Consider the following 24565-nt stretch of genomic DNA (forward strand, 5'->3'; position numbering starts at 1 on the left):
CAAAGTCACAAAGACGAATGCATTGGAATGGAAGTCGCCAACATGCGCGATCGTTTGGAACATGTTTTAAAGCCAGGGGTTTTGAGGTGTTATTGCTTTAAAATAAACCGAGTGATTTTTATTAGAATGATAAACGAAAGACGCATCTTCCGAGCAAAGGCGCAAAGGAAAATAAAATGAAAATATTTCTCATAGATCACAGGTTAATGAACGATCGGCGGGACATCTTTTAGAAGTATTTTTAGGTGCTAGCGATTTAGAATTATTGGAATGATCTCTTACGACGCATCATCTTAAAGTCGCAAGTGCAATTAAAATGAAGTAGACGACGCAAGCACGCACGATGATTTGAAATATGTTATTAAAATGTTTTGGGTAGCTAGCGTTTTCAAATCAATTTGAAGTTCACGGCGGGGTCCGCTATCACCACGAGGTTGAAGAGAAGATGTCTATCATCATAAAGGGGGTAAGAGAGTAGCGCAGTGAGCTCCGTCGGTAATACGACCTTTCAAAGTTCACGGCGGCTTCCGCCATCACCACGAGGTTGAAAATAAAATGAATATCATCATAAACGATGTAAGAGAGTAACGCAATAAGCTCCGTCAGTAGCACGATCTTTAAAAGTTCACGGCGGGGTCCGCTATCACCACGAGGTTGAAAATAAAATGTAAATCATCATAAACGATGTAAGAGAGTAACGCAATGAGCTCCGTCAATAGTACGACCTTTCAAAGTTCACGGCGGCATCCGCTATCACCACGAGGTTGAAAATAAAATGTATATCATTATAAACGATGTAAGAGAGTAGCGCAGTGAGCTCCGTCGGTAATACGACCTTTCAAAGTTCACGGCGGCTTCCGCTATCACCACGAGGTTGAAAATAAAATGAATATCATCATAAATGATGTAAGAGAGTAACGCAATAAGCTCCGTCAATAGTACAGTCTTTAAAAGTTTCTGGCGGGGTCCGCTATCACCACGAGGTTGAAGAGAAGATTTATATCATTATAAACGATGTAAGAGAGTAGCGCAGTGAGCTCCGTCGGTAATACGACCTTTCAAAGTTCCCGCGGCTTCCGCCATCACCACGAGGTTGAAAATAAAATGAATATCATCATAAACGATGTAAGAGAGTAACGCAATAAGCTCCGTCAGTAGCACGATCTTTAAAAGTTCACGGCGGGGTCCGCTATCACCACGAGGTTGAAAATAAAATGTAAATCATCATAAACGATGTAAGAGAGTAACGCAATGAGCTCCGTCAATAGTACGACCTTTCAAAGTTCACGGCGGCATCCGCTATCACCACGAGGTTGAAAATAAAATGTATATCATCATAAACGATGTAAGAGAGTAACGCAATAAGCTCCGTCAGTAGCACGATCTTTAAAAGTTCACGGCGGGGTCCGCTATCACCACGAGGTTGAAAATAAAATGTATATCATCATAAACGATGTAAGAGAGTAACGCAATAAGCTCCGTTAATAGTACAGTCTTTAAAAGTTTCTGGCGGGGTCCGCTATCACCACGAGGTTGAAGAGAAGATTTATATCATTATAAACGATGTAAGAGAGTAGCGCAGTGAGCTCCGTCGGTAATACGACCTTTCAAAGTTCACGGCGGCTTCCGCCATCACCACGAGGTTGAAAATAAAATGAATATCATCATAAACGATGTAAGAGAGTAACGCAATAAGCTCCGTCAGTAGCACGATCTTTAAAAGTTCACGGCGGGGTCCGCTATCACCACGAGGTTGAAAATAAAATGTAAATCATCATAAACTATGTAAGAGAGTAACGCAATGAGCTCCGTCAATAGTACGACCTTTCAAAGTTCACGGCGGCATCCGCTATCACCACGAGGTTGAAAATAAAATGTATATCATCATAAACGATGTAAGAGAGTAACGCAATGAGCTCCGTCAATAGTACGACCTTTCAAAGTTCACGGCGGCATCCGCTATCACCACGAGGTTGAAAATAAAATGTATATCATCATAAACGATGTAAGAGAGTAACGCAATAAGCTCCGTCAGTAGCACGATCTTTAAAAGTTCACGGCGGGGTCCGCTATCACCACGAGGTTGAAAATAAAATGTAAATCATCATAAACGATGTAAGAGAGTAACGCAATGAGCTCCGTCAATAGTACGACCTTTCAAAGTTCACGGCGGCATCCGCTATCACCACGAGGTTGAAAATAAAATGTATATCATCATAAACGATGTAAGAGAGTAACGCAATAAGCTCCGTTAATAGTACAGTCTTTAAAAGTTTCTGGCGGGGTCCGCTATCACCACGAGGTTGAAGAGAAGATTTATATCATTATAAACGATGTAAGAGAGTAGCGCAGTGAGCTCCGTCGGTAATACGACCTTTCAAAGTTCACGGCGGCTTCCGCCATCACCACGAGGTTGAAAATAAAATGAATATCATCATAAACGATGTAAGAGAGTAACGCAATAAGCTCCGTCAGTAGCACGATCTTTAAAAGTTCACGGCGGGGTCCGCTATCACCACGAGGTTGAAAATAAAATGTAAATCATCATAAACGATGTAAGAGAGTAACGCAATGAGCTCCGTCAATAGTACGACCTTTCAAAGTTCACGGCGGCATCCGCTATCACCACGAGGTTGAAAATAAAATGTATATCATCATAAACGATGTAAGAGAGTAACGCAATGAGCTCCGTCAATAGTACGACCTTTCAAAGTTCACGGCGGCATCCGCTATCACCACGAGGTTGAAAATAAAATGTATATCATCATAAACGATGTAAGAGAGTAACGCAATAAGCTCCGTCAGTAGCACGATCTTTAAAAGTTCACGGCGGGGTCCGCTATCACCACGAGGTTGAAAATAAAATGTAAATCATCATAAACGATGTAAGAGAGTAACGCAATGAGCTCCGTCAATAGTAAGACCTTTCAAAGTTCACGGCGGCATCCGCTTTCACCACGAGGTTGAAAATAAAATGTATATCATCATAAACGATGTAAGAGAGTAACGCAATAAGCTCCGTTAATAGTACAGTCTTTAAAAGTTTCTGGCGGGGTCCGCTATCACCACGAGGTTGAAGAGAAGATTTATATCATTATAAACGATGTAAGAGAGTAGCGCAGTGAGCTCCGTCGGTAATACGACCTTTCAAAGTTCACGGCGGCTTCCGCTATCACCACGAGGTTGAAAATAAAATGAATATCATCATAAATGATGTAAGAGAGTAACGCAATTAGCTCCGTCAATAGTACAGTCTTTAAAAGTTTCTGGCGGGGTCCGCTATCACCACGAGGTTGAAGAGAAGATTTATATCATTATAAACGATGTAAGAGAGTAGCGCAGTGAGCTCCGTCGGTAATACGACCTTTCAAAGTTCACGGCGGCATCCGCTATCACCACGAGGTTGAAAATAAAATGTATATCATCATAAACGATGTAAGAGAGTAACGCAATAAGCTCCGTCAATAGTACAGTCTTTAAAAGTTTCTGGCGGGGTCCGCTATCACCACGAGGTTGAAGAGAAGATTTATATCATTATAAACGATGTAAGAGAGTAGCGCAGTGAGCTCCGTCGGTAATACGACATTTCAAAGTTCACGGCGGCTTCCGCTATCACCACGAGGTTGAAAATAAAATGAATATCATCATAAACGATGTAAGAGAGCAACGCAATAAGCTCCGTCAATAGTACAGTCTTTAAAAGTTAATGGCGGGGTCCGCTATCACCACGAGGTTGAAGAGAAGATTTATATCATTATAAAGGGGGTAAGAGAGTAGCGCAGTGAGCTCCGTCGGTAATACGACCTTTCAAAGTTCACGGCGGCATCCGCTATCACCACGAGGTTGAAAATAAAATGTATATAATCATAAACGATGTAAGAGAGTAACGCAGCGAGCTCCGTCGGTAATACGACCTTTCAAAGTTCACGGCGGCATCCGCTATCACCATGAGTTGGAAGAGAAGATATCTATCCCCTTAAACATTGCCATAGATAATACCGCGACTTTCTCCCTGAATAATGCGACCTCTAAATAGCTAGCACCTCAAAAACAATCTTGAAATATGTTCTGAGCGATCACGCACTGTAACCAGATCTACGCCGATTTTTTATTTTCGATTTTTTCCTTCAAGGGGCATGATCGAAGATCGGCAAGTGATTGCCGATTGTGGTGAAATCGAATGGAATCGGTTGCCGATTGCAAAATCGGTTACAAGCTTATTTCTAGATATTTTGGGGAATATGTCAAAATCTTTGAATTATGCCGGGTTGAATACTAGTACCCATACGGTATGCATGTGAAGTGTCAATGGCATAAGACTACATTACGCGTTACGTGACAGTTTGAATCTAGTACCACTCTAACCCAGGGAGCTCCCGCCCGCGCAGGGGCTTACCGTGTGTTTGACCATAGTCACCGGACTAACTATTAGGGTGATTTATGGTCTAATTATTTCTCCAAATGAATTGTGAAAACAGAAAGTATACAATTACCACGATTATATGGATGAAGGTCTAACGAGTGGCAGTTTCCTGAGATCTGGGCACAGACTGGAACCTCAAAAAAACAAAAAGTTCTCTCCTCTACCCCAGTCTCGATCGGCCATTTTGTTACGATTTTTAACAAAAATGGCCGATCGAAACGGGGGTATAAGGAGAGAACTTTTCGTTTTTTTGAGGTTCCAGTCTGTGCTAGCCTGGAGGCGTCTGGGGAGTGAAAATCATAGTACTAACGTACGCTCACTCCCCACTGACGCCTGGCTTCCTTGAGCATTGGTCTACACACACACTTGATTTTCCCACGGTCAGAGTGGACCTAAATTATAACTTAGGCCCTTAGGGTTAGGATTTTTACCCCAAACTACTGTACATGGGCCAAAACTAAGTTTTCCCCCCAAATTTACTATATTTTTATTTATATTCCTTCATAGATATTATAAATATGAAAAATAATTAAGAGCACGGAGCGTTGACTTACCAAGTCTGTTTTGGTCGCCATCTTGATCTCTTTGTTATCGATACCTAGATACCACACTTGTGTATAGCTGCCAATTTAAATTTAAAAAATACTTGCATCGGCCGATAAATATTTTTGATCGCAAAATACTTGCCTCGCTTGATAAATATCATGAAGCATGGTGCACAGTGGCAAATTGTATGGAACGGATACCGGTGCGTTCAACGCTAGCGGGCGTGTACATTTTGCTTATTACTATTAGTATTAGTATACATGACGTCATCCAGCCACTGCCGAGAGCCAAAATATGAATGAAAATGTAGTAAGCATACGCAGTGCAAGCCTTCCATTGCCCCACACAGTATTCCATACACCAAAACAAGTGTGCAATTCTCTAATCTATCACCTCGTACCAAAATCAACTTAGAATTTCACTTTCCTATATTTTGGTCGCCATCTTGATCTCTTTGTTATCGATACCTAGATACCACACGTGTGTATAGCTGCCAATTTAAATTTAAAAAATACTTTCATCGGCCGATAAATATTTTTGATCGCAAAATACCTGCCTCGCTTGATAAATATCATGAAGCAATTTTAAAATATTTATCAACCGAGACAAGTATTTTACGTTCAAAAATATTTATCGGCCGATGCAAGTATTTTTAAATTTTAATTGGCAGCTATACACACGTGTGGTATCTAGGTATCGATAACAAAGATATCAAGATGGCGACCAAAACAGACTTGGTAAGTCAACGCTCGTGCTCTTAATTATTTTTCATATTTATAATATCTATGAAGGAATATAAATAAAAATATAGTAAATTTGGGGGGAAAACTTAGTTTTGGCCCATGTACAGTAGTTTGGGGTAAAAATCCTAACCCTAAGTTATAATTTAGGTCCACTCTGACTGGGAAAATCAAGTGTGTGTGTAGACCAATGCTCAAGGAAGCCAGGCGTCAGTGGGTAGTGAGCGTACGTTAGTACTATGATTTTCACTCCCCAGACGCCTCCAGGCTAGTCTGTGCCCAGATCTCAGGAAACTGCCACTCGTTAGACCTTCATCCACAAAATCGTGGTAATTGTATACTTTCTGTTGTCACAATTCATTTGGAGAAATATTTAGACCATAAATCACCCTAGTCCGGTGACTATGGTCAAATACACGGTAAGCTCTCTCCTACCCCAGTCTCGATCGGCCATTTTGTTACAATTCATAACAAAAATGGCCGATCAAATACACGGTAAGCTCCTGGGCTTCCGCCCGCACAGCGGGCGAGATTTCCCTGGGTTAGTACCACTCATTCAATGAACAAGGTTATGATATAACCTTGTTCTCAGTTATATCTCCATGTGTGGCAAAATAAGGGTGGCAATGTTAGGCTTATTTTCTCTTTTTCTTTGGGACAAATGCTTGATTTTTTTACACTGAAAGTTTCCATTACACCTATTCATCATACAACTTGGCTCTTTAAGTAAATTTGATTCTTTAAATTATTTTTTCTTAATTAAAAATAGAGATCAAAAAATGAAAATTTTCTTGCCATATTACTTTCCACCAATAGAGGGCGTACACAAAAATATGCCCAAAAATCAAGGTTTTGAGCGCTCTGGTGAATACAAAAATTATTCCCAAGTTACTAAGGCCAAGTAAAAAAAGATAGTAGTTGATCGTCCGGGTTTTCCGAGAGCAATGATGAGGGAGGGCCTTACTATTTGCTATCTTGCTATTTTTTTTTAAAAACAAGGAGGCATTTTCTCGGCCCGTTTTTTGACATCAGTGATGAGGGAGGTCCTTACTATTTACTATTTTTTTTGCTATTTTTTATTCAAATGATTGTCAGGCCATGTCAAGCTCGAATCTTGTAATTTTTTTTCGCTATTCAGCAGCCATAAAAATAGTAAATATCAAGAAAATTGATGCTGCAATCAAAAAGGAAAGCAGGCACGGAGGAGAAACATCACTTTTTTTTTTTTTTAAAGTATACATCCAAAGAAAATTCACGAAAGTGATGATTATAGACAAATTATATATGAATGGAAAGGTCTTGTATTTTTATACACAAATATGTCACTAAAAAGTCTTATTGATGTCGTGGAAATGCAAGAAATGAAATTATTAGAGACCCTTCTCAGCCCCCCCAGCCGCCCCCAGACAGACAATAACGCGATCAAATACAGTCGAGAATAATGACGTCACATGATGATCGACTCACTCAGCCGCTCTCTAGCTCTGTGCAAGCCAGCAGTACACTGATAGCTGATTCACCTTCCTGGTCTCTATTTTTCTTCGAATTTACCGTTTTCTTCATGTATTGTGATATCCGAATTCTGTTTTCGACAACTTCAGACTATAAGGGAACCAGAACTGTGTTATTTTGCCCGGTTTTTATTGAATTGTGAACTGGAAAGATCGATTTTGTCCACTCGACAGTCTTCGTTGTGTTGCTCTACTAACTATTGAAAAACTCCAAGCTGCACGGTCCCATTCACTTGCTCCCGATGCATGTTGCAGGTTACGCTGTTTGATCCAGTCAAAAGTCAAGGTAAGCATGTTTGGAAACTCTACTTGTTCTGACGATGCATTCAGGTCAGATGACAGATACAGATCTGATATAAGTTTAGAATCATGCATTTTGGCGTATACTATTAAAATTAAAAAGTCTTTATTTTATAAATAATGTTTTTGCACAATTCCAGCAGATTTTTTCTTCAGATTTCTAAAACTGGTCAGGACTCAGGCAGGCGATTAAATTATTTAGGAGCACTGGTATGGACCATGGCTGAAAATCTGCTGTTTCAGAGGAATGTTTAAGTTTTTATTATACACAGAATTATATCACCATGATGCCGATGTCATGAAGCCAGACAAATTTTCAGCAGTGATTACCCTGATTCCTGGCCAAAATCACTCACACGTATTGCGAGGTTAGTATTAGTATACTAACCTCGCACCACGAACCGCGTTTGGCAGTGGATTTCTAACTAGTGGGTCGCGCGTGCTGGGATCTCACTTCTTGGGTCCACAACACACGACTTCTATGGCTTGAATTTTCTGTGCGCGGCGGCATGTAATGAACCCTTGGGTGGGCCAAAATTAGAGTCTGGTGTTTCTTTCTGATTAGAGTGTTGCTGCATATATGCATGCGTAATGCCTTCAACAATGAAGATAAATGCAATCTTTGTAATGAAACAGAGACTCAGAGAGCACCGTACCTCAAGTGATGTTCGTGTAGTCTCCACTTCACTACTGCTACAGCCTACACTACGCTACACACCTACCCGGGTAGGTGTGGCGTACATGTACGGTAGTGTAGCGGTAGTGAAGTGGAGTGGGGCCTACACAAACATCACTTGAGGTAGAGCACCAGTGTTCTGAGTGGAACTTTTCAGGTGTCTTAACCTACTATCATTTGTTGTTGACCGGGAATTACATGCCACCGCACGTCATCAATCATCACGATAATTAAATTCATACTTTGATTTGATTATTTAAACTATTTCTTTTTTTCTCTCTTCTACACACAGATCTGCACACTTGCTGACTCTGGTGACTTCTGGTCTCTGCTTGCTACCTCAATCTGGGAGATTCCATCATGTCCTTTTACTATGATTTGGATATAGCCATTTTTTTCTTCACTCTTTCCAGGACCTACGGTTTGCAAGTTGTCGACTGATAATGATACAAAAGAAAAATTTTCTTTATCAATCTTGGAAACAATTTTGAGCACAGTTTTGGAGAGAACTAAGAAATTTGACTTGGACAGAAATACAGCTTGTCAAAAATAATAACACACAATTTAAAACGAAAGAACAATTTTAATGTTACTAGGGCATTTTGCGAGAAATGTAATACTCAATCACACGTCCCAAATCAAGGGTAAGTCCTTTGATTAAACATGTAGTTGAATTGCGATTGCAACTCGACCTTATTACGCTTGAATTTGAATTTAAGACTTACGCTTGATTTGCAATTGAACATAAGTTTCTTGCAGTGCCCCATAATTATGTTTTGTTATCAGATATTTAACGTGCTGATTTTTCTCGAAAGGTATAATATATTTGTCCTTTTAAACGGTATTTGAATATGGGTACGCCTTTTATTTGTTTTCCACAATATTTATTGCATGTATGAACAGAAGTGAAATATTTATTGTGAAGCACTGTGAATGTTGTGTGCTGTTGTGTGATGTTCATCATTTTTGTTATAAGACTGAAAGCCTGGTGGATGTGAGGAAGTGGCCTGGATGAAAGAAAAGTGAACATGTGTCCAATTACTGATTTGCATATTCTAAGACAATTTTGTTTCTGGATAAATTTTGCTATGCATTCCCTACATTAAGAGTAAAGGAGAAGTCCACGCAATCAAAAATTCATTTGAATTTAAAGAAAAATAACAAGATATTGCAGGAAATTTCATTAAAACTTTGATTCAAATTTATATAATTACTATTTTAACAGTTCCGTAAATATAACCTATTGTGATCAGATGAAGAGTTTCCTATCGTCAAATCTGCAAAGAATAAAAAACAAAATGCCACAAAAATAGAAACGAATGTGATGTGAGTGACAACTCTAATTTGCATATCATTGTTTTGTGTATATGACTGTTTTGAGTAAAAACAACAAGGGAAATTACTCTATTCAAATAATTTTTAGTTGATGTGGACTTGACTTTTAACTCTACCCCTCCCATCCCAAATAAGAGTAGAAATAATCTAATCAAGAACTTGAAAATCAAAAGCAGCAATTAATAAGCAAGATTTGATAAATACAGGTCTGAATAGAATTTCACAAGAAAATAAAAAGAGAAAAAAAGATGGGTAGGGACGGGGAAGGAATATAAAAAAAATGCCCAGAAAAAAAATCCGAGTTTCGAACCAGGGTCCTCGCACATGACAAAACAATGGCCAACGCATTTGGCCACAGACCATTGCCCTACCGGAAAGGCATTTTTAAAATATATGTAATGCTTCGGCAATTCAACTGCAATTTCAGTCATTTCGCGATGGATATTGCCGTGTTTTTTTTGTGGTTCCTGACTTTGCTACTTAATGAAATTTCATAATTTTTGTTCAGTCATAAAGAAGAATGTCTATGCTTTATATTGATTATAATATTAATGTGACGCAAGTGTGATTTCTACGTGAAAATATGCTTTGTTTATTCACATATATTTCTTGAAAAAAAAAAATTCTAAGCTAAATATCGGTTACCAAAATACGTTAAATGTGCACTTTTTTTCACTGTTCAGTAAATTCAAACTTTTATCTATATAACAAGACCAATATTAAGAGCAATAAACAATTCTAAGAGCAAAAAACGCTGATTGGAAAGATTGTCTCCAATGGGCTGCTGTCAGCTCAGCTGCTCACTGCTCATTGTGTGACGTCACTCAGCTGGAGCTCGCAAGAGGACCGGTGGAAGGCAGAAATATGGCATGAAAATAAATCATTTTTGAGAGCTGATTTCTGCAAACTCTGATCACTATTTTGAAAAGTGAAGTTATATATCTGATTAGTATACTTCCCCTTTACAATGATGACCACATAAAGTCATTATAAAATACTTTTGATTCTTTGGATGTATACTTTAAGCCAATTTTTGAAAATAGTAAATAGTAAAAATTTTCATGCGGCGGCCAAAATAGATGCGCGCGAGGACGATCAACTATCTTTTTTTACTTGGCCTAATGAAAAATAAATTGCAACTGTATGGAAATTAGTAATATTGGTCACAAAAGTGATATTTTAATGATTTTTTAAAGTGTGTGCTCTGTACAACATTGGCATACCATACTCCATAGTCCTACCTGCTGTAGATTCCCCACAGGCAGGATGGTTGCAGTGAACAAGTGTCTAGTACATGTATATATTACATGTACATCAATCAATATTGGGTATGATTATCATTTGGCCCTACTTTTTAGGATAACAGATACAGAGATGGCAAGGGGAAGAAGAGGCAGAGGCCGTGGTGGGAAAGCCAAAGTTGATGAGAATGTGGGTGTGGCTGATGAAGCTGGCAATGCAGAACAAGAACAGGTTGAAGACATTGTCATTGACGAGTTCGAAGTTGACGAAAATGGTGAAGATGATGATGGTAAAATCGGTATGTATAGAACATGTGGAATTCTTTAACTACATGCCCATAATTTTTATTAGTGTGGTGCACAGTGGCAAATTGTATGGAACGGATAGCGGTGCGTTCAACGCTAGCGGGCGTGTACATTTTGCTTATTAGTATACATGACGTCATCCAGCCACTGCCGAGAGCCAATTTATGAATGAAAATGTAGTAAGCATACGCAGTGCAAGCCTTCCATTGCCCCACACAGTATTCCATGCACCAAAACAAGTGTGCAATTCTCTAATCTATCACCTCGTACCAAAATCGACCTAGAATTTCACTTTCCTATATTTTGTATGAATTATGAAAGGTATTTTCGGAGGATCTATTTTCTCACCGATACCGCACAGGTAAGCGAATTGGCATCGTGTTCGTTGGAGTTTGTAGAGTCTATCGCAACGTGTACAAAGTCAATTGATTTTCGGGTTTTGGAGCGTCGCGTGAATATGCATGAAATTGCCGAGTCTCGATAATTTTCGATTGATACTGGAGCTGGAGCGATCCGATCACGAACCAAGACCATTTCCCCGCGTAGACAATGTGACCGGTTATCGCTATCGATACTTTCGCACGCAGTTCGAAGGAATTATTTTGGCGACCACGTAGTCATGACGTGATCTGCCCGATTGGCCAATCAGCGGTCTCCGATTCGCTGAGCCGAGACGGTCTATCCGTTGTACACAGTCTATGGACAATTTGCCACTGTGTGGTGCTCAATCTTTAATCTTTTCTTGCTTTCATCCTGTAAGCTGATTGTAATTGATTTTAGCATAATCTATTGCTCTTGCTGTCTTGCATGTTTCAATGATTATTAAAAGTAGGATTTATTACGACATGTATATAAATGTAAATGATATAAATAAATGTATATAAATATTAATTTGAATTTATTGAAATTAAATAAGTATTTCATACTTAAATGTATTTAAATGTAATTCTCATTGAAACATAACAGAATGCAATGTGACTTCAGATGAGCTGTTGATTGATAATCAGTAATGTTACGCCCTTTTAACATGTATCCTGTTTACTGCAGATGATTCTATACTAGAAGAAGAGGAAGTAGAAGGAGGAGCGATAGATGACGGAGCTGACAAATCTGAAGCAAAGGAAGCCAAAGGTGATGATGTCCAACCGTCAGAAGAAATGCCAATGGAAATACAAGAAGCCACAAAGGAATCCGAAGTAGAAGAGAAAACAGAGGATAAACCAGCAGAACAGGCATCTGAAAAAGCAGCAGAAAAGCCTGCTGAAGAGGAAAGGGAAGCTATCCAAGAAGAGGCTATGGAAGACACGAAAGAGAAATCATCTGCAAGTGAAGAATCTAAGAAGGAAGGCGGATCAAGGAAGAGGAAGAAGAAGGAACGTACCAGACCATATGAGCTTGAGAAATACTGGAAGGCAGTGAAGACGAATCCTGCAGACTTCACTGGTTGGACGTACCTGCTGCAATATGTGGAGCAAGAGGTTGGTAGTAATATCTTCTGTGAATAGACCTTGTGTATTTACATCATCGCACAGCCATCTAGATCTGCAATTGGCCCATCTCTGAAAACTCCATTTATGCATATTTCTATGTCATCTGAAGGAGGGCGCTATGAGTTTATAGCGTCCTATGTACAGACTAATTTCAATAAATCATAATGCTACATTCACAGTTTTACACACCATTGAAATCAACTCCAAACCAAATGATGGTATATCATTGGTAATGATATAATATTTTTTGGATTTGGCTCTGTTTCGCTGTTTTGACTATGGCATTGGGAGTAAGTTTGTCAGCCTGTATCGGCCGCACAGAAACGCTGTTAGCATAACATTGCGCTAACAAAGGACCCTGTTACAACCGGTAATCTCTCCGCGATACCTAATGTCAAAGTAATGCATTACTTACATCTGGAATCAACGCTTGACATTATTCATTAACAAATCAGCTACTAACAACATGGGTAGAATGATCGCACAGAAGGCACAGAAAGCACTGTTAGGGCGCCGTTAGGCGTGAGTGTTGTTAGGGGATTTGAGTTAGGCAAAATCTATAATTTGTGCGTAGTGATCTAGATTTAACTTAAGATTGAGTTATGATTATTTGCACACCCTACAAGTTTAAAATCTTGTCGAGGAAAGGGTTAAGAATGTAATTATATAGGCATACCAAAATTTCCTTATTACATTTTAAACATGAAATGACAGCAAGTAGTAAATATATATTTACTAATTTAAGCTTTAAAAAGATCAAGAAAATTAGCCTATCATATTACGTTGGAGATTCTGTACCAACAGAAAATGCAGTCCCACGTTTCATCAGTTTCTTTTGTTTGAAAATGCTGTTCACAGACTTCACTCATGCTCATGATGGGTATTTGCCAATGATGATTATCATGCGATAAATTTCATCAGCTATTCTTTCTAATGTAGGGTCTATTCTTAAAAATGTCTTCAAACACTTTAAAAAATGATATATCTTGATAGAAACAAAAATCTTGATGAAAAGGATCATATCTTGGCACTAATCAACATCCCCCGCTATATACCCATTCTTTCAATTCAATTCTTTATTCCATTTCCAATCAAAACAAAATACAAAGTAATGTAAAGTAATACAAATCAAGTACAATTTTACAGACGAGCATTCTTACTTCGTAAAACAAAAAACAATATTATATTGAGCATAAATGGAAATGAGGGGGTCCACTAAAAAGCAAAGCTTGTGAAGTGTGGATCCCCCTTTGAAATGAAGAAAATATAGTCGACTTTAATGCGTATATATAAAGGAAAGAAAAAAGAGAAGGAACTAAAAGGTCTAAATCATATTGATGTAAACATAATTACTGAACAAATGCAAAGCTATTTACACAAAGAGGGGTACTCCAGGCTGAAGAAAATAATACAGTTTGAACAGGGCAGTGAGACAAACAAAACACTGACAAATTGATAAGAATTGAAAATGAATACAAAAAATTATGCTATCTTAAAATTTTGCATTAGGCCCTATTTCGGTGAAATTTATATTCATGTCTTCAGGAATGTGCAATGAGGGTCTGTTGTATCATACAAAATTAGGTTTATTTAAATTTTGTCTCCCCAGAATATTGCTTCAAAGATGATCATTTTGTTACTCGGGTGACATACACACATTTGACACAATTACGAGTTCATATCAATAAAATCAGAAAAGGGGGAAAGAGCTAGAGGATATGGCATCATCGTTCCATCTATTGAATATTCATGGCCACATGCTGCTCAGTAATATCATTTGCAAAATACAGAGTTAAATTTTTAATATTCAAGAATTTTGTTATTTTTTATCAGATTTTGATGAAATTTTCAGCAATGCGCTCATCTAATTTTACTCCATTTATTCATATATTTGTTGTGTGGGCCCGGAATACCCCTTTAATTCGGTCGAGGTCTATTTTAGATTACTTGGTATAAGAAAGGGAGACAAGTTTTAAGGGAGAAATTATTCACTAACATCGCCACTATTGGTGCCCTTGGCACTGTTAGCGATTTGTATTAACATTAGCGCCACTGTTAGCTTCTGCTGGGCTATTTATTGTTAGATTATTAGGAATTCGGCTACGCTTCTGTGAGTTTATCGATACCGATAGGCCTCCTGTTAGTGCTCTGTTAGTGAAAACAATGCGTCTAGGCAGTGGTCGCCTGTAGGATGTGACTGGCCCTACTGTTAGCGTTCTGTTACGCTAACAACGCTCCTGTGTGGCCGCCACTGGTCTTTTGATTGAAAAAACAAACTAAAAAAGTGTCTATTAGAATAGTCATCAACCTGGCACTGTCAAAATGCAACTCCATATTTGTACTCTAGTTATCAGTTATATACTTGAATTCATGATTGCCAGAGGCATTGTGTTATGGGGTTGTACATTCATGTGTTATATATTTCTGATAATGTAGAGACCTGTGTAAATTTTGACTGCCTGTAACGTCCATCTAGTTTTTCTTAAAGCATTAAAATGTTTGAAAATGTATATTTTTTTTCCTGCAGGATTACATGCCATTTTACCGCGAAGCTTTTGATGCTTTCTTCAAGTGCTATCCATATTGTTATGGTTACTGGAAGAAGTATGCAGACTCCGAGAGAAAGAAGGGTACCATCGAGAAGTGCTGGGAGGTAAAGTCCCTATTTTATGTTTTCAATATAATTTGTTGGAAGTAAAGAATAAATGAAATATTCTATTCTAAACCATCCTGTATCTATCTACTTCCTGTATATGGATAATGTTTGTTAGTTTTTTACAAATTAATTTTTAGAAAGCAGATCTTAACCCTAAAAAGACTGGGGGGGGGGGCTGATTCAGCCCCCCTCGACATTTTTCGCGATAAATCTGTAACGTGAAAAGCTGGCGCCGCGCTGTTCCATGACTTTTTTCTTTCAAATCTTGTGCAACTTTTGAGACCAAATTTGCGACGCCCGAGTACGTGGTTCCGAAATTACGCAACATTTCGTAAGTGCATGTTGACCCAAAATTGCTCAAAAACGCGAATTTGTGTACAAATCCAATGCAAATTGTGTTTTTAGCCAAAATTCATAAATGTATCATTATTTTCAATTTTACTGATCAAACTCAATTAATTTCATCTTGTTTATGGTCAGAATAAAGTCCCGGACAATTTCCATTGAAAAAACAATATGAAACAAGAAGTCGAAAAACATAGAAATACATAAGAAATTTTAAAAACAATAAAATACATAAGAAAAGAATTGTGATATTGAATTTTTTTTAAATATACATTTGATCAGAATCCTACAAAGAGTCTCTGAATAAAAAATTAGCAGTTTAGAGGCCTTATTTAGTTAATTAGAGCAAATCTTTGATTTTACACATAAATTAGCATAATAAATGAATTATGAGATTTTTCGGAAAATTTGATCCTACAGTCTTGGAGATTATGCCATGGGTAACGCACGTGCCAATTTTCGTCGCGATCGTGCGGTCGACGGCCGAGATCATAGGGGGGGCTGAATCAGCCCCCCCCCCCCCTTCCCCAGTCTTCATAGGCATCAAAATAGCCCAGTCTATTTAGGGTTAAGGGAACCCCTCTTGCATTGAAAAAATATTTTTAAAAAACCTCTCAGCTTTCTGACATGAAAATGTTGTTATTCTGGACCTATTTTATTTATTAGTTTTTGTTATTTATTTTATATCCACACAAAGAGAGGATGTTGCATGCATGGTATTGAAAAAAACACTTCATATTGATAAAGATAAATGTACCAGTGTGTGTCCTTTCAAATGGAAAGTTGTAATAGTAATACCTCGAACTTTGCTCATATTTCATTGATTTATCTGTTTGAATAGTAGGTATATTAACAATGTGTCTGAAGTTTTTAGTACCTCTTACCAATTGATACAACAACAAAAAACTGCTTTTTTTTCTGTAGTCACATATTCCATCAAGGTTATTGAATGATGGAACAATATTAAAAATGTGTGTTTGTCAATGCTTACTGGCCTTGTCTGATAATGCACTACATTATTTTGTTGAACCTTGCTACACCAATGTCATCATGGACATTGTGCTTGTGTTACCGACGTGCTGTCACTTTTGTTTCACAGGTCTACAACTGAAAGGAAGGTAGATTTTTTTTTAAACAATTTAAACAAAAAAAGGAAAATAAAATAAAAGGACTTTCATTATATCTCAAATGCTGACTTTTTTCCACAAACATTCAGTGTTCATGAAGTATTGATATTGTGTGCGATATAATAGCGCGCTCTTCCTGGCAATTGGAATTGTCACCGAGTATATGTGTAATATGGTTTCGTGTTTATGACTTTTCGAAGGTATTTCAAACTTCAAAGTAGGATTGTTTGAATCCTACTTTAATATAAGAAGGTAAGTGCGGTCACTTTTGTTTTACTCATTAAAATTGCAATGTGTAGACCTATTTATTGCAATTAATGGCTTCAGAGATAACAATGTGTTGCTTATATTTGCGTTATTATTTACAAAGTATCAATTTATTTGCAACTCTTTCTCATGGAGATGTTGAATACCATGAGAACAGATCATTAATGTCTGTTAAAACACTATGTACTAATTTGGTTTGTATTATGAGTCTTGAAAATTGTTTTGTATGAATTGAAAACTCGCATGCATAAAATGAGCACCGATTGTTTTGTGGAAAAGTTCATTTGAGATTCTGAGTCAAACTTTTGAAGAAAAAAAAGTCTTTGGGCCTAGTAAAATTTAAGAAAGAGTAAATAAAGAAGAGCTGAGCATCAAAGGATTGGAAAATCACAAGGAACAGGAGAAGTCCTCATCTTGTCAGCTGATCCACTTCTTCACATCAAGAAGGTTGCCTAATCAGTTTATGAAATTATATTAAATATTCGGTTTTGAGCCCATTATTGATTATTAACTACCGTGAATGTGATATTATTTGTTTTCTTATTGCTATTATTATTATAATTGATCTTAAGTGAATTCTTTGTTTGGAACTGGCACTGCAATGTCACAAGTGAGCCTACATATTGATGGCTTGTAGGTGTTGAATTGGATGTGTTGTATTTGTTGATATGAATGTGGATGTATGAGGAGGCAGTGCCATTCCTACACATCTTGTACATGTTGTAATACTAGTTCTTTGGAATGTTGTATTTGGTTAGGTCTTTGAGCGTGGATTGAAGGCTATTCCTCTGAGCTCTGATCTCTGGCTACATTACATCAGTGTAATGGGTCAACATATTCCTCGGTCGGATGAAACCAGGGCTGACAAGCTTAGAGCGTAAGTAATACTTTCCTCTGCACAATCATTGGAAGCTGTCCTGACAAAGCTTTTTTTGTGTTTGTTTTTAAAGCTGTACCCAATCAAGTTCTATCATTGGTTTATATTCTAAAGAACATATTGTACTGTTAAATTTGTCATATGTACAATGCAATGTATAGAATTGCATCTAATGTATATATATATGATTTTAGTGTTTTGTTATTTTTGTATATGATAGATGGAATCTGAATAAAGTAATCTTGAATATTCAATCAGTGACTGTTGATTAAATCTATATGAAAGATTATCTATTAATTACAGATAAAGTATTGCACTGAGTTAACGCATGTAAGATAGCAACTTCCTGTATGAATTACTTGATTGAAATAATGGAGAATAGCTGTGCTAATGTTGTTATTTCTTTTAAATCTCCTTAACATTGTTAATTAATGTTAATACAAATTTGTTGCTTAACACTAATTAAGAGTGGGATCACAATGCTGCCAAGTCTTTTCACAATTAAATCGTATTGAGCCTGCACTGGATTTGTGCACATAGGCTAAGTGTTATATTCTTGTCTTTGTAGTTTGTATGAAAGGGCACTTGCAGTTGCTGGAATGGACTTCAGATCAGATAAACTTTGGGATCAGTATATCAACTTTGAGAAGAAAGAACAGAAGGATTGGAAGAGAGTCATGCAGCTTTATGATAGAATCCTCAAGATACCAACCCAACTATACAGACATCACTTTGACAAGTATGTTCACAGTCAAATTTATTTCAATATTTTGGGGGGAATTTCTTGTTATTCATTTGTTTTTGCATTCTCTGGTTCTTCAATTTCATCTGCAAACTCCTCTAATCTTACATTGTTTGATTTTTCTGTAAATTGCATAGCCCTATTAATAATATGCTGTAAGATTATTTGTTGTAAGAATGTCTGCTAATCAACCAGATTTAATTGATCGATCTATTCTCACTTAAGAATTGGGTAAGTTATTAAAAAAAGTAATATTTAATTTGATTTTAGTAGCGACAGCAGCTATGTTTACTGCAGTAGCAGTAGTAGGTTACCATATCTGTACTTAGATATGCTGTCTCTCTTTATCCCTGAAACCAATTCTTAAGTCTCTCTCCTCTATCTCTAACACTCAAAGCTAGGATTTGAAAAATAACATTTCAGCCCTCTTATCTTAAGCAAGAAGTACTTAAGTTTTTTTTTTTTTTTTTGTCCACTTCCAATAGACTGAAAGAGTTTATCCAAGCCCATCTTCCCAAGCAGTACCTGGACTTTGATGAGTTCCTGAACTTTCGTGAACAGGTGGTAGCAGAGGCTTGTACAGGAGATATGGATGATGATATACCTGGTGAAGATGCTCCTCCTGGAGAGGAAGCACCCCCTGGTGAAGAAGGACCTCCGGGTGTTGGTCCACCATCTACAAAGGTATATATAAAGTTCTTTATATTTACCAAAGGATGCTTAACTCCCCCCCCAAAAAAAAAAAGAAAAAAGGGGGAGAATGAGGAAGGTTGAAACAAATATAGGTTAAAATGAGAAGGAGAGCCTACATTTTGAAAAATGCAAGCTAGTTTTAACTATTTTTCTTTCATTAGATTATAAAACTTCATTACCATCCAATGCTTCAGGTAATGCTAATGGATTTTAGTTGATGAAGATATGTGACATTTTTGGTGTAAGTATTGCAATAAAAACAATATGATCTTTAATATTTATTAATTAAAATCAGATATAACAACATGAAGCTGATTAATGTTAAGCTTAATGATGGTGGTAGAAAAAAAAACAGTAAGGTATTTGGCTTTATACCTTCATCTTTACAATTTATTTTCATGATAGTAGATATTGAATAACTTGTTGTCATAGTCCTTGTATTATTACATTTTCTTTTGAGATTGTAGTTCACTTCATCTCATTGGCTAATGTTTTAATTATGTTCTAATGTGCTTAATTTTGCAGGTCATAGAGGGAGAAAACAAGCTTATTCAAGAGAAAGTAGTAGAATCTCGCCGAGCCATTTTCAGGAAGACTGAACAAGAGGTCAGCAAGCGTTGGGCCTATGAAGAAGCAGTGAGTTGATAGTTATATTGGCAGCTTTATTTGTCTTAGGCTTGATTACCAGATATTCTGCTTTACATTCTACTCTGTGACTTCCTGGTGATTGTTCAGCTTTAGATAACATCATGTTGGGATGATTTTTAAACAATTTGTTTGACGAGCCAGCTCAATTATTTTTAAGAATCACCTGAACAAACAATCTTCGCTCTGTTATTTGCAAGCTAACTTTTTTTTATCTTTTTCATGTCTATCTCACATGGTTGTTAACATAGTTGCACAGTGAAATAGAAAGAAATGATGTGAAATTGTCAATTTCATTTGAGCTTTTGAAATAAATTATATGAGAATGGAAAGAAATAGAAACATTGCCGATTTATTACATGTAGCTCACAGAAAGCTGCAGAATCATCTCAAATTGAAGCAATTTGCTTCAAAATAAAGCTAAAGTTGTATTGCTGAATTGTCGTTGTTAGATCCGTCGTCCTTACTTCCATGCCAAGCCGCTGGAGAAGGGACAGCTGAAGACATGGAGGGAATACTTGGAATTTGAAGAAAGCATTGGTATTCATGATAGGACAGTACTGCTTTATGAGAGATGCCTGATTGCATGTGCACTCTATGAAGAGTTCTGGATCAAAGTAAGTAAATTATCCCTTCATAACAGAAAATGATATTGCATTAGTTGCAAAGTGAGTTTGTTTAGTTTTATGATAATCTGCATGTTGATTGAAAGTAATGAAATTTACAGTGCGTATCAATAAAAACGGGACAGATTTTGAAGTCTATAAAAAAAAAAATCAAATTATGATGTCTATATTTTGGTGTTAATAGGTGCTCTGAAGTCTTATCTTTCAAATGCCATTTAAAAAATTTAGTTTCGTTCATGCTTGAGCGAAGACGGAATGTTTTTGTCTGGGGTTAAAAAGAAGGCTTGCGCCAAAATGGCATAAAATGATAAATATGATGATCGACTTCTTGCTAATCAGCAGACTTCCTCTTAACCTTTTCATTATCTTTGCCATAATTTTCAAATTATGCGGTCAAAATTCAATTTTAAATCTATTTATTTGCTTAAATTGTTCTGTTGTTTCTTTTTAATGTGTTCTCTTTTAGCTTTGAATATTCCTTCTTCAGGCAAAACAATTTTTTTTTCAACCGAAGTATGGGAGAGCGTGTATATTTTTTTTCAAATCCTTTCATTGTGTGCTACAAATGTTATGGTGCCTTTTGGACAGTGCCATACAGATGGGCGGGGGCTCGGGGATGCTCCCCCCCCCCCCCTCAATAAAAAAAAAATCATGACCAAGAAAAAAGTGGAAAGGAAATAAAAGGAAAGATAGAAAGTAAAATATGATATTATTTTCTGAATATTATGTCAAAATCTATCACAAAATTTGATATTGTAATAAAAAAGTGGGAATATTTGCGTGCTCGCTTCGTTCGCTCACAATTTTTAAAATACATTTTACCCGATCTGCGGTATCTAGCTCCTTCAAAATTGACTCAATACACCATTGCCATTGAAAGACATGAATCCCTTCCTTTTTGTCTTGTCAAGCATATTATAAAACTTGGTCAAGGAATCAATAACCCCTTGAAAATTGGATTTATGTCTTTTAAAGGTACCATAACATAATTTGTTTCACAATAAAAGGATTTGAATAATTACAAGTTTTCCCAATTATTATTTATTTATTTATTTTGTTTTATTTATTTTATACTGCAGGGTAGGCCTGTTCAGTTCTTAAAACTGCTTTACAAAGGCGCCCTACAGTTTAAAATACATGTCAAGATAACTATGAACAACAACAACAAACAACATCAAAAATACAAAATATCTAACATCAGAAACAATTAACACCAAAATATAGAGTGGGAAGTGACAATTTAAACATACATAGCATTGTAAATCAATGGAATATCATTTCGCTCTTTATCAATTCGTATGAAAGGCTTTGCATAATTTTTTAAAAACTAACAAGGAGGTACAAACTTGTAAATTTGAAGGAAGTGCATTAAATAATTTGGGTCCGACATATCAGGGCCTGACCTTAACTTTTTTCTTAGGGAGCCTGCCGGGCTCCTCAAGCACTTTTTTATAGGGAGCCCTCAAGGGTTTTAAGGAGCCCAAGTTTATCACATTTATTTTTGTATAATACTGGTCATTTAACTATTTCAAAAATTAAAACGCACTATCACGATATGTTTTTTTTTTAATAATCATTAACACCAGGTCAGATTTTAAGTGTTTAAGTGTATTTTGATACCCCATCACCCTTACACACCAGTATACAACTTCACAAACACACTGGCTTTTTTTTTTAATGACCCCCCCCCTCCAAAATAGATAAATAAATAAACAAAAATGAATAAAATAAATAAACAAGATGAATAAATATATATAAAAATATAGGGAGAGAGTCTGATCTACTAATAATAAATTATGAAAGATCTAGAACTCTAAATTATTTGTTAAAAAATATTTTTTTCATGCTCAGAATCATGGGTGTGGGTTAGTGTGTGTTTGTGTGGGTGTGACTGTGAGGTGGACTTGGATATACAAGTATGTATAAGTAAAGGAAATTAATAATTATGTAATTTCTACTCCATAATGTCCTTTTTATATCAGTCCAAAACCACACAGGCTAAGTATGTCACATGTAGGCACATGTTTATGTACATGTACGTGTACCCTAACTTTTCCTGCAGTTCTTTGAAAATGCAGATCTCCACGGAAATTGCATTTCTCTATGAGGGAGTCTAAATTTGGTGAAAAAGTATTTATTAATAACTTAAATATACATCACAATGAAGAAATCATCCAACTTTATCGGTTGTTTTAAAAAAATTGACCTGAAATGTACACTCTATCTGAAACAGAAAATCACCATCATTGAGGCCTTTACTGACCTAATCGTCCCCCAGAGCTCTGGCAGAGAGAGAGAGAGCTCAGACTTGCTCAAGTGTCAGTGCGTGCGTAATTAAATCCGGCGGCCCTTAAATCAGATGGTGCCTTAATTGTTTGATGATTTACTGTCTGATATTTACCCCTCCCTTAGAACACAATGAAACAAATGATTTTTCAGTTATAATTCACAACCGAGGTAAGTTATTTTGGATGTTAATAATAGGCTCCGTTTTGCGAGCAGAGCAGAAGTCTACACAGCGACAGACTCACCAATGCGAGGTTATAATTAGAATTCTGGGATTTATCTCATGTCCAATTCAAACTCCTATATCACAGAATCGTGTTATCCATAGGGAAAATGTGTGCATTAGAAATTACACACGGCGGTAATGATAATGGAACCGTTTTTGTGGCTGGTACTAGAAAAAAGTTAGGGAGCCCGCCGGGCTTTTTCAATTACTTTCTAAGGAGCCCGCAGAGGTTTTGTAGGGAGCCATTTGCCACCGGGCTCCCGCTAAAATCGAGCCCTGCATATGCGAAAGATTTTCTTTTATGTTCAATTCTAGCTTTGGGAAGCTGAAGGGGGCATCGTAAAGAAAACCGTGTCCTGTATTTCACGGGCCGTTTACATACTAAAGGTTTTAAATAATTTGGAACTAAATCATTCATTATTTTATATACAAGAACACAATACTGATATTTTATATGCTGATCTACTGATTGCCACTTCAGTGACTGCAGCAAAGAAATTTGTGATGTATTATAATCTTTTTTCAAAAGCATTCTGGCATATTTATTTTGGCATATTTATTTCGAAGTTTTTGTATCTTAATAATTAATAATGCAAATCTTCTTGCTTGGGTTGACAAAAAAAGTCTTCTTTTCTTATTAAGGAAAATTCAAAGGTAAAAGAAGTTTAAATGGGAAAAACAAAATAATTCGAGTAAATAAATAAATTTGTAAATAAATTTGACAGCATAATTCGAAAATGATGGCACAGATAATGAAAAGGTTATGAGGAAGTTTGCTGATTAGCAAGAAGTCTGATCATCATATTGCTCATATTCTGCCATTCTGGCGCAAGCCTCTTTTTGGTCCCCCGACAAAAACGTTCCGTGTTCGCTCAAGCATGAAAAAAATTTATTTTTTTAAATTGCATTTCGAAGATAAGATTTCAGAGCATCTATTAACATCAAAATATAGATATCATAATTTGAAACAAATTTTGTATAGACTTTTCAAAACTGTCCCGTTTTTTTTATATACGCACTGTAGATTATCTTTAATTATTAAGATAATCTATTCCAAACCCATTGAATACTAAGCAATTCTCTTATCTGCATGTTTAAAGTGACATTGCTAATTACCTCTAGCTTTGAATAAATATCCCTTATCTTCTGCTTTCAAAGTGCAAGTATGTTTTTATGAAGTCATGTTCTGAAGAAAAAAATATATTGATAGCATACAAAATGAGGCTGTGTCCCTAGTAAGATTTTCATTTTTTGTGGAGAAAATTTCACCCATTTTAAATTGGTAAGCTTGCTGATTTGCTGCAAATTAATTTTTGTAATCAATTTGGCGTACAGGTTCATAAGAACTGATTGAATATCTGAAATTCTTGCCATATTGGTGTTTTTGTCTCACCTGCATAGCAGAGTGAGACTATAGGCGCCGCTTTTCCGGCGGCGGCGGCGTCAACACCAAATCTTAACCTGAGGTTAAGTTTTTGAAATGACAGCATAACTTAGAAAGTATATG

At 36.6% G+C, this 24565-nt stretch overlaps 1 protein-coding gene across 1 annotated transcript in view; it reads left to right on the top strand.

Annotated features, from left to right (window-relative positions):
- Positions 1 to 6889: 6889 nt before the first annotated feature.
- The window catches only part of LOC129265016 (pre-mRNA-processing factor 39-like), a 28743-nt gene continuing 11067 nt past the window's right edge, over positions 6890 to 24565 (top strand). The window contains exons 1-9 of the mRNA XM_064101871.1: positions 6890 to 6942; positions 10558 to 11071; positions 12126 to 12556; positions 15096 to 15221; positions 17722 to 17840; positions 18409 to 18579; positions 19068 to 19266; positions 19801 to 19911; positions 20373 to 20537. Coding sequence (XP_063957941.1) covers positions 10798 to 11071; positions 12126 to 12556; positions 15096 to 15221; positions 17722 to 17840; positions 18409 to 18579; positions 19068 to 19266; positions 19801 to 19911; positions 20373 to 20537 — 1596 coding nt within the window. The 5' untranslated portion in view covers positions 6890 to 6942; positions 10558 to 10797. The remainder of the gene's footprint in view (positions 6943 to 10557; positions 11072 to 12125; positions 12557 to 15095; positions 15222 to 17721; positions 17841 to 18408; positions 18580 to 19067; positions 19267 to 19800; positions 19912 to 20372; positions 20538 to 24565) is intronic.

This window comes from Lytechinus pictus, chromosome 7 (genome assembly GCF_037042905.1).
Source record: "Lytechinus pictus isolate F3 Inbred chromosome 7, Lp3.0, whole genome shotgun sequence".
In the NCBI taxonomy this organism is placed as follows: domain Eukaryota; kingdom Metazoa; phylum Echinodermata; class Echinoidea; order Temnopleuroida; family Toxopneustidae; genus Lytechinus; species Lytechinus pictus.